The 13,542-nt window shown below is 35.5% G+C and overlaps 1 protein-coding gene across 2 annotated transcripts in view; it reads left to right on the forward strand.

Moving 5' to 3' along the window:
* LOC123557226 (ectoine dioxygenase-like) overlaps positions 1 to 8,807 on the forward strand; it is a 58,014-nt gene extending 49,207 nt beyond the window's left edge. For both annotated transcript variants that reach the window (XM_053543578.1, XM_053543576.1), the window contains one exon: positions 8,675 to 8,807. In XM_053543578.1, the coding sequence (XP_053399553.1) occupies positions 8,675 to 8,797 (123 nt within the window). In that variant the 3' untranslated portion in view covers positions 8,798 to 8,807. The remainder of the gene's footprint in view (positions 1 to 8,674) is intronic.
* Positions 8,808 to 13,542: the final 4,735 nt, after the last annotated feature.

Genomic DNA, 13,542 nt, shown 5'->3' on the forward strand with positions numbered 1-13,542 from the left:
TTTATGCACTCGGATGGTAATACGTCGTACAAATAATTTCAAACCCACTATGTTGGTTTTCTCATGGCACGGCTCAATTACGTTTCGTGATATTTCATGTTTTTTTTTTGTAATTACCTCCTTTTCAAATGAAAGTATTCAAAAAGCCGATCGTTTCTTTTTATTTCAAGACAATGTCTAGTTCTACATTTAAGAAATGAAATATTTTTTCGGTGTTCACGCGAAATGAACGACACAATAGGGCCGGCAAATGTATCAGTCGCTCTATTTCTTATACATGTATTTAGGCCTACATCATATTTTCTATCCAAAGTTTCTACTAATAGTAAAATTTCGCGGACTCAAACCGAGTCTGCTATTATTTTGTTTTGTTGTGATCTATTCTTCCAAATGATCTTCCTACAAATCTTACAAGCTTAATTTGGTAAGAATAATAGAGCTAATCGAACTAGGCTTTTAAAAGACAATTATATAGGCCTACATACACAATTAGATAAGTACAGATTATGAAAATCTGAGTAAGTGACCAAAATTCAAATACGATGACACTGCAATTGCTAAACCTGACTTAGAAATGGTAGGGAACACATTGCTGTCTATATTTTTTATTATTTAAGTAAAAAAAGATACATGTATGTGAAAATTATAGTAACCATTACTAAATTGGAAGAACTGTATGTATCAAAAAAGAAGTACGTAACAGAAAATGAGACTTAAACTGAAAGTCCTAAAACATTCGAAAGCCTCTTGAAACTCTTATGATATATCATGAACCCGGACAACTAAGTTAAATGAACAATTGAGCAACAGAGACAGAGGTCGTAATCCCGGATTAAAAAACTCTTGAATCTTGAGTTTATGTACTGTTCACTACTTCCTGGAAAAGGAAATTAAAGGTGACACTCTTAACCCATCTCCATTGTTTATTTAATTAGATTTTCGTTCTCGGAGAAAAAAAGTACGGTTTTTCTGAGAAGAAACACAACGCAAAGTGTTTGAAAACGATAAGCTGTTATTTGGTAACAGAATATATTGACATGGACATGCTTTTGATAAAAATAGAACTGATTCAATATCAATCATTGGTTGCAGTTTGGATTGCTACTTTAATACGTTTGTCAGGAGATGTTCATCCAAATCCGGGACCAAACACTCCAGATAATTCTTTCTCCAGTTCATCTTCATCTGTTAACCTTCTCAAAATGGCCTTAGCATAATACATGTAAAAGGTTTTATAATCGAACCATTTCGATTGGTTGTAAGTGTATGCAGAACGGGAATCCCGTGCGATCGGGAAAAAATTAAAGGCGGCATATAAATACTGTTCTGCACACCGGACTGGCGTTTTCGGTTATTTTACCCATGCCGGAAATACCAATCGGACTCTCGTGCTGTTAATGACAGCTAGCGATTCATGCATTGACTATGTATTGTTTATGTAAAATACGAAAAAATCAGGTACCTTGCCAGTTTCTCTCCGTTCATTATAGTATATTTCTCGATTCAAAATACGTTACTTTACGGTAAGAACATACTGTTACGCTACAAACGATAAAAATAAAGTGGAACTTTGTTATTGTGCGTCACTGAAACGTCGTGACGTCATTTCTGCTTACGGACATTAAATTCCCGCGCTTTGTGGACATACTCTTCTATAAGAAAGAGTGCTACAAATAAAGTATTTCTATTTGCTTTATTTATTCTATTACTTGTAAAATACGGTATGCAAGAAAAATAACCTGACAGCAATATGCAAGAAATATGCAAGCCTCGTTATCGTCAAATGCGCAGGTGCCCTTGGGACGGATATTTCTATCCGATTCTTAAACACATGACAGATATTTTTATTAATCTAACGGTCACATAAAGACATGCCGCAAGGATCTATGTATGACCTCATCAAAATGGCGGCCAATTTTAAAAATATGACGTTGGTTATCTTAAAGACGCGCCACAAAATAACTGTATTTTTTTGTAGTTCCATGATGGTAATTATAATTATATGTTTTGCATGAAGAAAATGAGAAATAACAAGTATCTAGTTACAAATTGATAGTGACATATATAAGGCCAAGACAGTGTGTTTAATGTCTAAATATAATATTAAATTAATGTAGTAGTATTCACAGATTAAGGGGAGTTTAGACCACACTTCGTTTCTACAGTGTAAGATAGTCATTATTCTATGTTTATAAAACTATACTGAGAAGAGAATGACTGAAATTGTTTACAGATGAAGTTGTGAAAACACATTAATTAAGGGAGGGCCTAAATTGTCCACCTGTCATCTTGTGGAATAGCTGTATTATACTAATATTATCAGAATGATTTGCACGAAGTTCATGTGGGAGGAAAAAGTAGGACACTAGGTCGTGGGGGTCTTTAAAAGTAACTTAAGGTAATTCTGCACGTTTTTTTCTTCGATATAGAATTTGATTTAACCCTGCTTTTTCAAAACTTCAGCATATACTCAGAAAACTCGGCAAATAAAGAAGACTATAAGATTCTTTCACTGGTTGTAGGTGCTGCCGGTGTAACATTGTAAACTGACCCCCATAGAATAATGACCCCCGGTCATTATTTTATAAAGAATAATGACCCCTATCTATAAAATACTGACATCCCTTATAAAATAATGACCCCCCCCCCCGATTTTATCTATAAAATATTGACCCCCCCACCCCCACCTAACCTAGTACTAACATACTCTTTATCAAATCAAGTCACTGTCGTATTTCTATTGCTTATATTTGTTGTTGTTGTTGTTTCTGCTGCTGTTGCTGCGTCTACAGCTGACACAACAGCAGTATATCTTAGAGGCCCCGCTAAGAAATAAACGTACACCTATAGAAAAATGAAATTTAAAAGGGTTTTCATTTGAATTATCATTGTTGTACATAAAGAGAAGTATTACAATAATAGAAGATATACCTAAGTCGTTTCAAGGTTACTATAGAAATAGAGAGAACCGATATTTAGGCTGGAGGATAATTTGGTTTTGTTTACAAACAGTGTATTATAATCTTTTATTAGTCATCTGAAATGATTCTGGTCATGTTTTCTTGATAGCAATTGAGATCATCCTTTAGAAATAAAGCAAAAGCCTCACCATATAAACTTTGGAGAGAGATTTGGCCTACGGAAAATGATTCAAACCACTTGTCACTTACAGTGATTTTGCTTAAGTGTTTGGTTGGAGTTGCCGAGTGGTTAAGGTTGTTGACTCCTAATCCAGCGGCTCGGGTTCGATTCCCGGGCGGGGAAGCTGGAGATTATGAAACACATGTTTCCCACTCAACTAGAGGAGCTCTGGTAAGCAGCCCAGCGTTACTGGATTGAAACCCGGGCATCCTCGCCGCCTGAAAACTAGCCAATTCTGGCTATCTAAAAGTGGGCGTTAAACTGAATATGAATAATATGGATATGAACAAATTTATGAAATAGAAAATAGGGTTTTTACCGTGATTTTTTTCACCAACAGCAATTACATTAAGATTTTGTAACGTTGAAACTTGTGTTACGTCGGATGACGTTTAGGCTACTTCAGTGATGCACGCGATGCAAATATATACTTCTACCGCATTTTGTGAAATATTTCACGGAAAGAGCCCCTTTTTTATTTCATAAACTAGTTCGGAATTTTCATAGCAAAAAGACTGCGTAAGTCGTTAGTAAATTGAATCGTTTTCCGTCGACCAAATCGTCCACCGAAGCTCGTATGGTGCTACTCTAAGATCAAAAGAATCGCGCATTCTTAGAACATCTAACGCCCATCATAGTGACATTTTATGAAATTTCCGATTGACAACACTGACATATCATTCTGTTTCCCTTGTCAAGAGCATCCGAATGTTGTTTTTGAAATTAATCCAGCGAAAGAAAAGCCATTTTTATTCCAGATACTTCAATTTTTCATAAATTGTAAGAAACAACCCTTTGCTAAACAAAAAAGGAATATAAAAGATCTGAATCGTACAAAATGAAGGAGAGGTGTCCTTGTATATGAATACCAAATATCAGGGCAATATGGTAACTTTACTTTTCGACCATTATTACGTCGACCGGCGTCAAATAAGACTGGCAAGCCACCTTAATTCACTTTATTCTTCGAATTGCGGTGGCATAACAACGCATCTTAAAAACCAACTATCCCGGTTGAGGCCGAATTACGCATCCTCTTTTAAATATACTTACGACTTTTGTGAACCTCGGAGGCGCAAAGGTAGCGCGCTTGCTTGTTAAAGCGGATAAGTCTCCCCAAAGGGATACTTTTTTCGCCGTATCAAACCTTTGCCAATAGAAACAGATGACCGTATGGAAGGGGGATACATAAAGGAATCCTTTTGCAACTTGGAACCCCTGCAACTTTAAAGGTACACGGTAGAACATACTTAGAACATACATGTAGATCACGAAACTCTGCTTTAAAAGGTGCATGACTTTTTGTTTAAAACATGTTTTAGATCTAAATCTTTTTGTTACCTATAAAAGTTTCATGCTTCAATTATTTCAATAGTTTTATTTTTCCAAGATTTTTCCAAGATTCTTTAACAGTACCTTTAATTTAGTACCTTTTACAGCCTCGTAACTTTGCGACATCGCATTATATGCAAGGTATAACGTATAATTATGTTACGCATACATGTAAATAATTATTAATTTACCTTCTGTACAATGTAGTGTAAGCATTCTGGAATTTATAATAATGATGATTTTGTTCGAAATTTTAGAGGAAACATCATTTTGTTATTGCATCCTACATGTTGCACTTATTTCGTAATAACATGGGCTCGCGGGCTCATTACGAAATAATGCTGTTGACGGTAAAATAGTTCATTTTCTGGAGTGCAAGATTGTTAAAAGCAATTTATACGTGGAAAAGCACAATGTTTATGCTACCCCTGAAAGTGATGTCAAATATCCTTAACGTTCATTATGTCACCTATATATCACTCATATATACTTTCAAAAAAAAAGGCGGAACTGGTATGAGGTAGCCCAGTGGTTTTATTACCTAAGATGTTCCTCGTCGTTATAAATTATTCAAATTTCAGTATATTGTTGAAGAGACATCCTTCTTTGCATTTTAGGTATTTTTGTTATTTTTCAGGCGTTTTAAAGTAGAAAAAGTCAACAATTTTATCAATACAAGGCATAAAATATGCAAATCGGTTGTAAGGAAGTCCCACGTTTTGTGACCTGTGACGCCAATGACAATAAGATGTTGTTCAAAGTTCAGTATAATATTGAAATACTGTCATTCCCCTGGAGGTTTGGGTGATTTTTGTCACTTTTCAAGAGCTTTTGCAGTAACACGTATTGAGCAATTATTATACCCCTTTATAACAGTCAAAGCCATTGCATAATATGTTCACTTAGTTTCTGTTACGATACCCGTCACGATTTATATATAAAGTTGTAATGTGTTTTTAAAGAAACCAGGGAAGCCAGGACCACTTCTTAGAAAGAAAAAAACAAGGGCTGCAGTCGAATGACAACCATATCTGCTGCCGATGCCATTTGAAAAAAGGGCCATAACTCCGGAACGGGTTAAGCAAATCCAAGATTTGTTTCTTCCTCCACAACTAAGCATTAATAGTAGTAATTGAAAGTTTGAATCAATTCCGTCTAATAATGAATGAGCAGTTGCGGTCACAAAAATTTTGCACGGACACATGCACGTACGCACGCACGGATGGGTGCAATTACCATATTCTCTTCCGATGCCTAACGGTGGGGGATAATCATGTTGTAAGTGTACCTTAGACGGGTTAGGGTTAGGGTTTGGGTTAGGGGGTCGTTATTCTATAGGGGTCACAATTCTATGTGAGGGTCACTTTTCTACGTGTGGGGGAGTCATAATATTATGACCGGGGAGTCACTATTCATATAAAATAATGACCGGTGGGTCATTATTCTATGGGGGTCAGTTTACAACGTTACACCTGATATTCCCATTGGCATCTACAGCCAGTGATAGAATCTTTTCTTTTTTTTTTTACATGCCAATATAAAACTTGTTCCTTACATTTAAAAATGTCATATTTTCTTTCATTTTATCTGTAAAAGGAGTTTTTTTCTTCAAACTTCAAATAGCTGTTGTACATATTTTTCTCCGACTTGAATGACATCTATTATGAATTCTTAGGGGACGCGCGTCTTTGTCACTGAAGTTGCTGTTTTAAGTAAAAAACACGAGAATTATTACGTAACTACCCTAAACTATTATAAATGCAACTGACATGATAAAACATAGGTCACCTTGGAGATCAAGACCATAACATTATTTCGAGGATGTCACCTAATTAGACCAGATCATAAAAGTTACAGAAGCTAGGTCTTCATATAAGCTTGCGATACACTGAATTTTGTGACAATGTATGCCAATCTGGACTAAAGTAATTGGCGGGAAACTGCTTTTTTGTAACATCAATACTGGCTCTTTCCCAAGTAGCCTCTAAGCTAAGTCTCCTGATATGCTTGCTGTACAAGTTTGATCGGAACAGGTGATTCCAAACCGGAGTTATTGACAAAAGGAAGTCATTTATTCTATTTTTAGTTACACCGACTTGACCCCAGCGGCCACAAATACAGCCCCAGTCTAGCTTGGTGGCAATATGTCAACAATCTATGTTCTATCTCCATGTGACCTCGCTTCATATTACTTTCGATGACAATACATCAATCTGAACTAAAGTTATTAACTGTAACCCACCCCACTCCCGCCCCCTGCTTGACCACGCTCACCCATTCGTTCGCTGGACTGAACGCTACAAACCAATTTTATAACCAGCGTTTTAAAGAAAACCTCATGAACATAGTTACAGTATTGACAAAACGTGTCGGCATGCTAGTCTGTAACAAACGGAAAAGGAACTCTGGAAAATCTCATTGGAACGCCATATAACTTTGGTTTCTTCGAAACCCTTATATCTTTCCTTTCAAATCAGTAAAAACAGCCCAGTGTATACATGTATATACAGTCTGAATATCTGAATGTTTATACACTAAACAGATTATGAAATATTACAATACTAACACTCATTCTATTTCAACATTGATACCTTTTAAGAAGTTTAGAAATACACTAAGTATCGTTGATAGAATTAAATAAAATGCAATTCAAATAGAATGTAGTTAATTATCCAAAAGGTTTCAATAAAAAAAAGAAAAACAACATATTTTATTCAGACGCTGGAGCCTGATGGCCATAAAATACAGCGCATTCTGTATTGTCATCCCGGAAATGACGTCACATGTATAGTGTCACGATCAGAGAAAATTGTTAACGCTTGTGAAAAGGGAAGGGCTAATCTTATGTTATGTTAGTTCATAATTTTCATCGTATAACATCCTACACAATCTGCATGAATATGAATAACTTAAGCCTTTACCACTCACGATTAAACTCAGTTGAAAGTACACGTATGTAAGAAAGTCAAACGGTTTAATGTCAAAGCACGTGCTTCCGTCTAGTGTTGCTTTTATTAAAATCCATACAGGTAATGACTAATTTCCAAGATACAATATAAAACTTTAAAGATACAGTGTTTTTTGTTTTTTGTTGTTTTTTTTTAAATTGACAAGCGACAATAAATAGAGTACTAATTACCCTTGAAAAAGATAGAGATAAAATTTAGTGCATGTTCATTGCCTTTACTTCAATTTCAAGTTCATTGCCTGTACTTAAGGTTCAAGTTACTTGATATTTCTAGTCCAAGACAGAAGTTTAGCATGAAAGCCATATTATCACAGAAGTGAAATAATGTCATTAACAAATATATGCCAAATTGATCATAGCCCGAAGGCTATTATCTTCTTCCAGAGCCATTATCACTTAATTGCACCGCTCTCCCATGCAATAACCTGTTTATTACAGGTTGACCTATAATTCAGCAAGAAAAGTGCAGTAGATAAATGCCATGCATTTACTAAAAACATAATCATATTCAGCCTATATAGGCCAGCAGGTTCGAATATTCAAAACTGTTTAAAAAATCAAATGCCTTCACAGATGTACTCTATTTGCTTATAGTATAGTCTTTATTTAAAATTAGTGTTTTCACAAAAAGACGCATCACATAAGATAATAAAGAACTTATGTCTATGAAAACGATCACGACGTAAATCTCCGTAACGTAAAATGGGCATACGAATATGAAACATCAGCATGTTAACAGAAAATTCCGCTGAATGTTCTGTTTATAGGTACACATGTAATAATCTAGTGTAACACCAAAAATATGTAATGGCTTTAATTTACTCCTTCCGCAACGTCAAACACGTGATAATTCATGTATTTAACAAATCTTGTTCGGGACACTGCAACTTTCTGAGATATTTCTTGCAACCAAGTGGCAAGAACATTTTCTTAAATGTGTGTCGGTGCTCTACAGCAGACACTTTAAAGAACCGGGCTGTCAGTTCACAACGTGCAAGGCTCTGTCAGCCGGGTTTGCTTTCACTGTTCCGAGACTTTCTCTCTCTGGCCCTCTGGTTAAAAGCACTGGAAGACGATGAATTTCGCGCCCTTGAGTGGCTGCGGTATGTATGTAAGTAAAGGACCTTTGCACGTGTTAATCATGGAAAGAGTGCTATATAAATTTGGTATAACATATTATGCTCAAGTATATACTATGAAATATTCTTCAAATTTTCTTGTGTTTTGTAACAGTTGTTGGGCGGGGAGGTGTACCACTACCATGGAAAGTTCATACTGAAGAACGCTCACGAAGGAGGGAGACACGTGTGGCATCAAGACTACGGGATCGGCGTGAAGTTGGCAGTACAGCAGTAGCAGCAGTAGGAGCAGTTAACTGCTGCTACTGCCAGCAGTTACAGCACAGCAGTTACAGCAGTTAACTGCTCCTACTGCCAGCAGTTACAGCAGTTCATTGCGTGTCGCAGTTATCTACCAACAGTTACAGCAATTGATCGAGTGTACTAACACCAGTTAACTGCTACCACTGCCAGCAGTTACAACAATTAATAAAGCTATATTACCTGTTAGATGATGAGAATGGCATAAGGTTTTTACTTTGTCAGTGTCCTATATATAATACTGCCAGCAGTTAAATTGTGTTTCTAAAATCAGTTTTACCAGTTTCCTTCAGATGTATGAAAGGCCGTCAAACCTACTCATCCCGCCGCTTATACATTTGTCCGTATCGTTTATAGATCATTGAAGCGCTCTTAAGGCATCGCCACAGTCACAACTTAGTATCAGCTAGCTTTCATATTTTCAGGCAGAGTATTTTTCTCTTGAAAATTGCACTAAAGCCTTAACAGCTGGTCAAATTATCTTCAACATAAGAAGCATATGATGATTTATAGTACATATGTCATTTGTAAAATGTTAGAGTCTCGTTTAGACCGAAAGTTTACTCCATAATATTGAAATTTTATGTTCAGTCAAACTCCAATATAAAAAATATTACAAAGACAAAATTTAGTTAATTTCATAGTACAATATGTATACTGCAAACTCTTATGGATTTTTGTCGAAATTGTTCCTGGTTATTGCATTAGACACAAAAAGACAACCCCATGTAAATTTATTTTAAAATGTTGTTTGTACATGCATTACTGACCACAGGTAGCCAGGTAAATCTATACATAATCCTATAATATCACCTGTTTATATACATGTAAATTATGTGTGAACAGATAACACAAATTGGATAATGGACCTCGGACATTTTCCTATTCAGATTGCCTATCCGATTAAGGAAAAAGTGACATAGGGATAGACTTCTGAAATTGCATAGTTATGATAGTTGAAGACCATTTCTTGATAAATGCGACTTCATTTTAAGAGTTTATTAACAAAAATGAAGACTTTGTAGACATTTCTTATTCTCTTTTCTATTAAAATATGAACATAAATCATTTTTACGTTTTAAACATCTTTCCCACCAGTGACGCAACAAGATAGTTCACATGCCTTTGTAAATAATTATTATATACGTATGCTGCAAAAATGGCACTTGGTCACAGGTGGGAAAGTGTTTAAAATTGAAAAAAACTACGTACAGGGTGTCAGCAAATAAATTTTTACATAAATATTTGACACTTATTGCATGTGTTTCCTAAACCTTACATATATACAGCTTTATTCATTTTTGTAAATATTTCAAGCACAGAAAACACTAAACTAAATAAATAGGGGACATAGAAAGTGAAGCTAGAAAGCAGACAGATCCTTATAAGTATATCTTATGAATTTTTCAATCAGATTTGTTACCTCTTGACAGTCTAAGTCCGTCGATTGAGTGTCATCAGGATTTAGACAACTGCATCTGTCGTAAGTCAAGAACCAAGCAAGTGGCTTCGATATATAACATATGTGTCTTCAGCGTAAACATGACAAAGAAATATAGATGAACTTCTATGGAATAGTGCCACTTAGGTGCAATTTTTTTATCTTTTGTAGGACACAGTTGAAGCAAACCTAGAATGCATTTTAAGAGCAACATTTGCTTTTATTCGATCCAGCATCCTATACCCTAACAGAACTACACCAGACACCATCTCATTAACTAACCTAGTTGCTACCAGAACTTACACTGACACCCATAGAACTAATACTGACTTGACCATAACTAACACTGACACACCCAGAATTAACATCAATTCGCTCACACGTCTGAAACTTATTTCGAAGCCAACCGAAATACTAGTAAGGACCTCAAAGAACTAACACAGACACCCCAAGAATATCTATATAAATGTTAATACTAGCTAGTGAAGTTCTGTTCCACTGATATAAAATGCTAAAAGTAAGGCATCCCTGAACCCGCAGTGGAATCGGCAGTTTCCTGCACCCCTCCGTTTCAACAGAAAAAGGCCAACTACGCCAATGTATGTATTCAATAATAATCCTCCACATAATGCCCGGTCAGTATTATACATGTGTATAAATACAGTATAGCAGTAGATGTATAGAAAACAAACAATAGGATATGATCAATGCATCAGTGTTATCATGGGCACTTGGGTGGAAATAACTGAAGTACAGTTAGGGACCAAATGTTTTGTTCCACTTTTATTTTTTTCCGTTTCGTTTATTTTCAAAAATGTCAATAAAACTGATAATCTGCATGGTATCAGTTTATTTATTGTGTTAAGATATTTCATAGTAGACATACCTTAAATACCAATGCTTATTTTAACTAAAAATACACATTTTAAATTTTTCAAAAATATGACCCTTAGTTACAAACTGTTTGAATTTCAAGAAAACGAATATAAAATAAAACTATTTTTTGTGACAGTTTGATAGGAATATAACTTATTTATCAGTATTTGAAGCTGTTATATAAAACTATCAGCTACTGAAGTCAAGAAATAGCATTGAACTTAGGGCAAAATCCCTAGCATAATGTCCGATGTCCTTGATGGTGTTGGGATTTTTGTATATAATTCAGTAATCAGGTAAAATTTCTAAATAATTTCTGAAGACTTTATTCTTCACAGTCTGCTTTACAATTGGCTGTAATTATCTTTGAAATGTATTGAATATATATTGAGTTTGGCTGCACGTAAAATTGCAAAATTTTGTCATAGAAAAATATCGAATAAAGGCATAATACAGGTAGTGAAATGCACATCCTTTTACTTGCATATGTTCACATAGATATTTAAAACATAATTATGACAAATTTATTGACTTTATTGTTACCACTTAATCATCTTTTATTTTTATGAAAATTTGCATGTAAAATTTTGAGTCAAATGGCCGCCAATGTAGGCGATGCCTTCATCTATTTATACATTCAGACTTGTAAACCAAGTCTCGTGCGCATTCATTTGTTCTTAATACATTTAATACCCGCCCGCTTAGCTCAGTAGGTAGAGCGTCGGTCTACGGATCGCGGGGTCGTGAGTTCGATCCTCGGACGGGGCGTATGTTCTCCGTGACTGTTTGATAAACGACATTGTGTCTGAAATCATTAGTCCTCCACCTCTGATTCATGTGGGGAAGTTGGCAGTTACTTGCGGAGAACAGGTTTGTACTGGTACAGAATCCAGGAACACTGGTTAGGTTAACTGCCCGCCGTTACATGACTGAAATACTGTTGAAAAACGGCGTTAAACCCAAAACAAACAAACAAACAAATAATACATTTAATGTTTTTGGATCGCGCACGTACAACGTCCAATGACATTCACTTTTTGTTACAAAATTACTCAATGGTCATTTCTTCTACGGACATTGCCGAAGACTTGTTATTTTCTGTTGCTAATTGTTACGTCCAATGATTTCACATCTGTGCTTCTTCCACGATAATGAGGCGGGTACAGTGCCGAGTCGAGATTCAGCCCGTTACAGATGTTATCGCCAGCAGGTAAATGATGTTTCTACGACCAGCTTTGTCATTTCTTTGGGTATGTCACTGCCAGCAGTTAAATATTGTCACTTACAGTTGCAGTTTGTGGAGTTTTATATATGATATTGAAAGCTGTTGAAATACGAATTTTTGAGTTTTTTGTTTTTACATTTCCTATAGCAGTTAAATGACGATATCTGCTATCATGCAGTGTCAGAAAGATGTTACTGTCAACAGTTACATGATGTTTCTACGATACGTTTCCTGTATATGTTACTGCAGGTAGTTAAATGATGCCAGCAATAAAAGGATATTACTAAGAGCAGTATCGTCACCTTTCTTACCATTTTACTGCCAGCAGTTAAATTGTTTATGAGAACGTTTACCAGTCTCCTATATACGTAACTGCCAGAATTCAAATATAACTAAGAACAAATTACCAGTTTCATATATGTTAATGGTTTATGAGAGCAGTTTACCGTGTTTTATATCTGTTATTGCAAGCAGTTAACTGGTTTATATGAGCAGTTTAAAATTCACCTATACATTTTGTAATACCAGCAGTTAAATGGTTTACCAGTCTCATTTATGTTTCTGCCAGCAGTTAAGCGGTGTATGAGAGCAGGTTACTACTAGACATTGTCGGTTTATGTGAAGTCTGACTGTGAACATCGAATGCGGACTGTCTAGCTGTCTAGGGAGCGTTTCAAAACACCTTTATTCTTTTTGTTGTTGTTGTTGTTGTTGTTGTAAGCGCCGTTTTAACAGTATTTCAGTAATGTAACGACAGACAGTTGGCCTAAAAAGGGTTTCTGGATTGTGTAATGGTGCAAGTTAACCTGTTCTCAGCAAGTAACTGCCAAACTCCTCAAATGAATAAGAGGTGGTGGACGAATGATTTCAGACGCAATCCTTCCTATCAAATCGTCACTGCTACTATAATTCTAAACATTGTGTGTCTCAAAACATTAAATTTCATTGATTGCTTATAGTTAATACTGTAACATTTGAAATTAAACATTTGAAATTAAAAAGAAAGTCCGATACTGATTAAGAAACAATTGTCTATATATCTGTTTCTTTTTGCAAACATTGTCATGAACCAGGTTGTATGGTCTGTTTGGATGAAATAAGTCTGACTGAAATTGGTCAGTACTTCCTTCCTTTTTGAGCATATGTTACATTTATGAAAATTATTAGATGACTGTTGCTG

Source organism: Mercenaria mercenaria, chromosome 5 (assembly GCF_021730395.1).
Source record: "Mercenaria mercenaria strain notata chromosome 5, MADL_Memer_1, whole genome shotgun sequence".
Classification (NCBI taxonomy): Eukaryota; Metazoa; Mollusca; class Bivalvia; order Venerida; family Veneridae; genus Mercenaria; species Mercenaria mercenaria.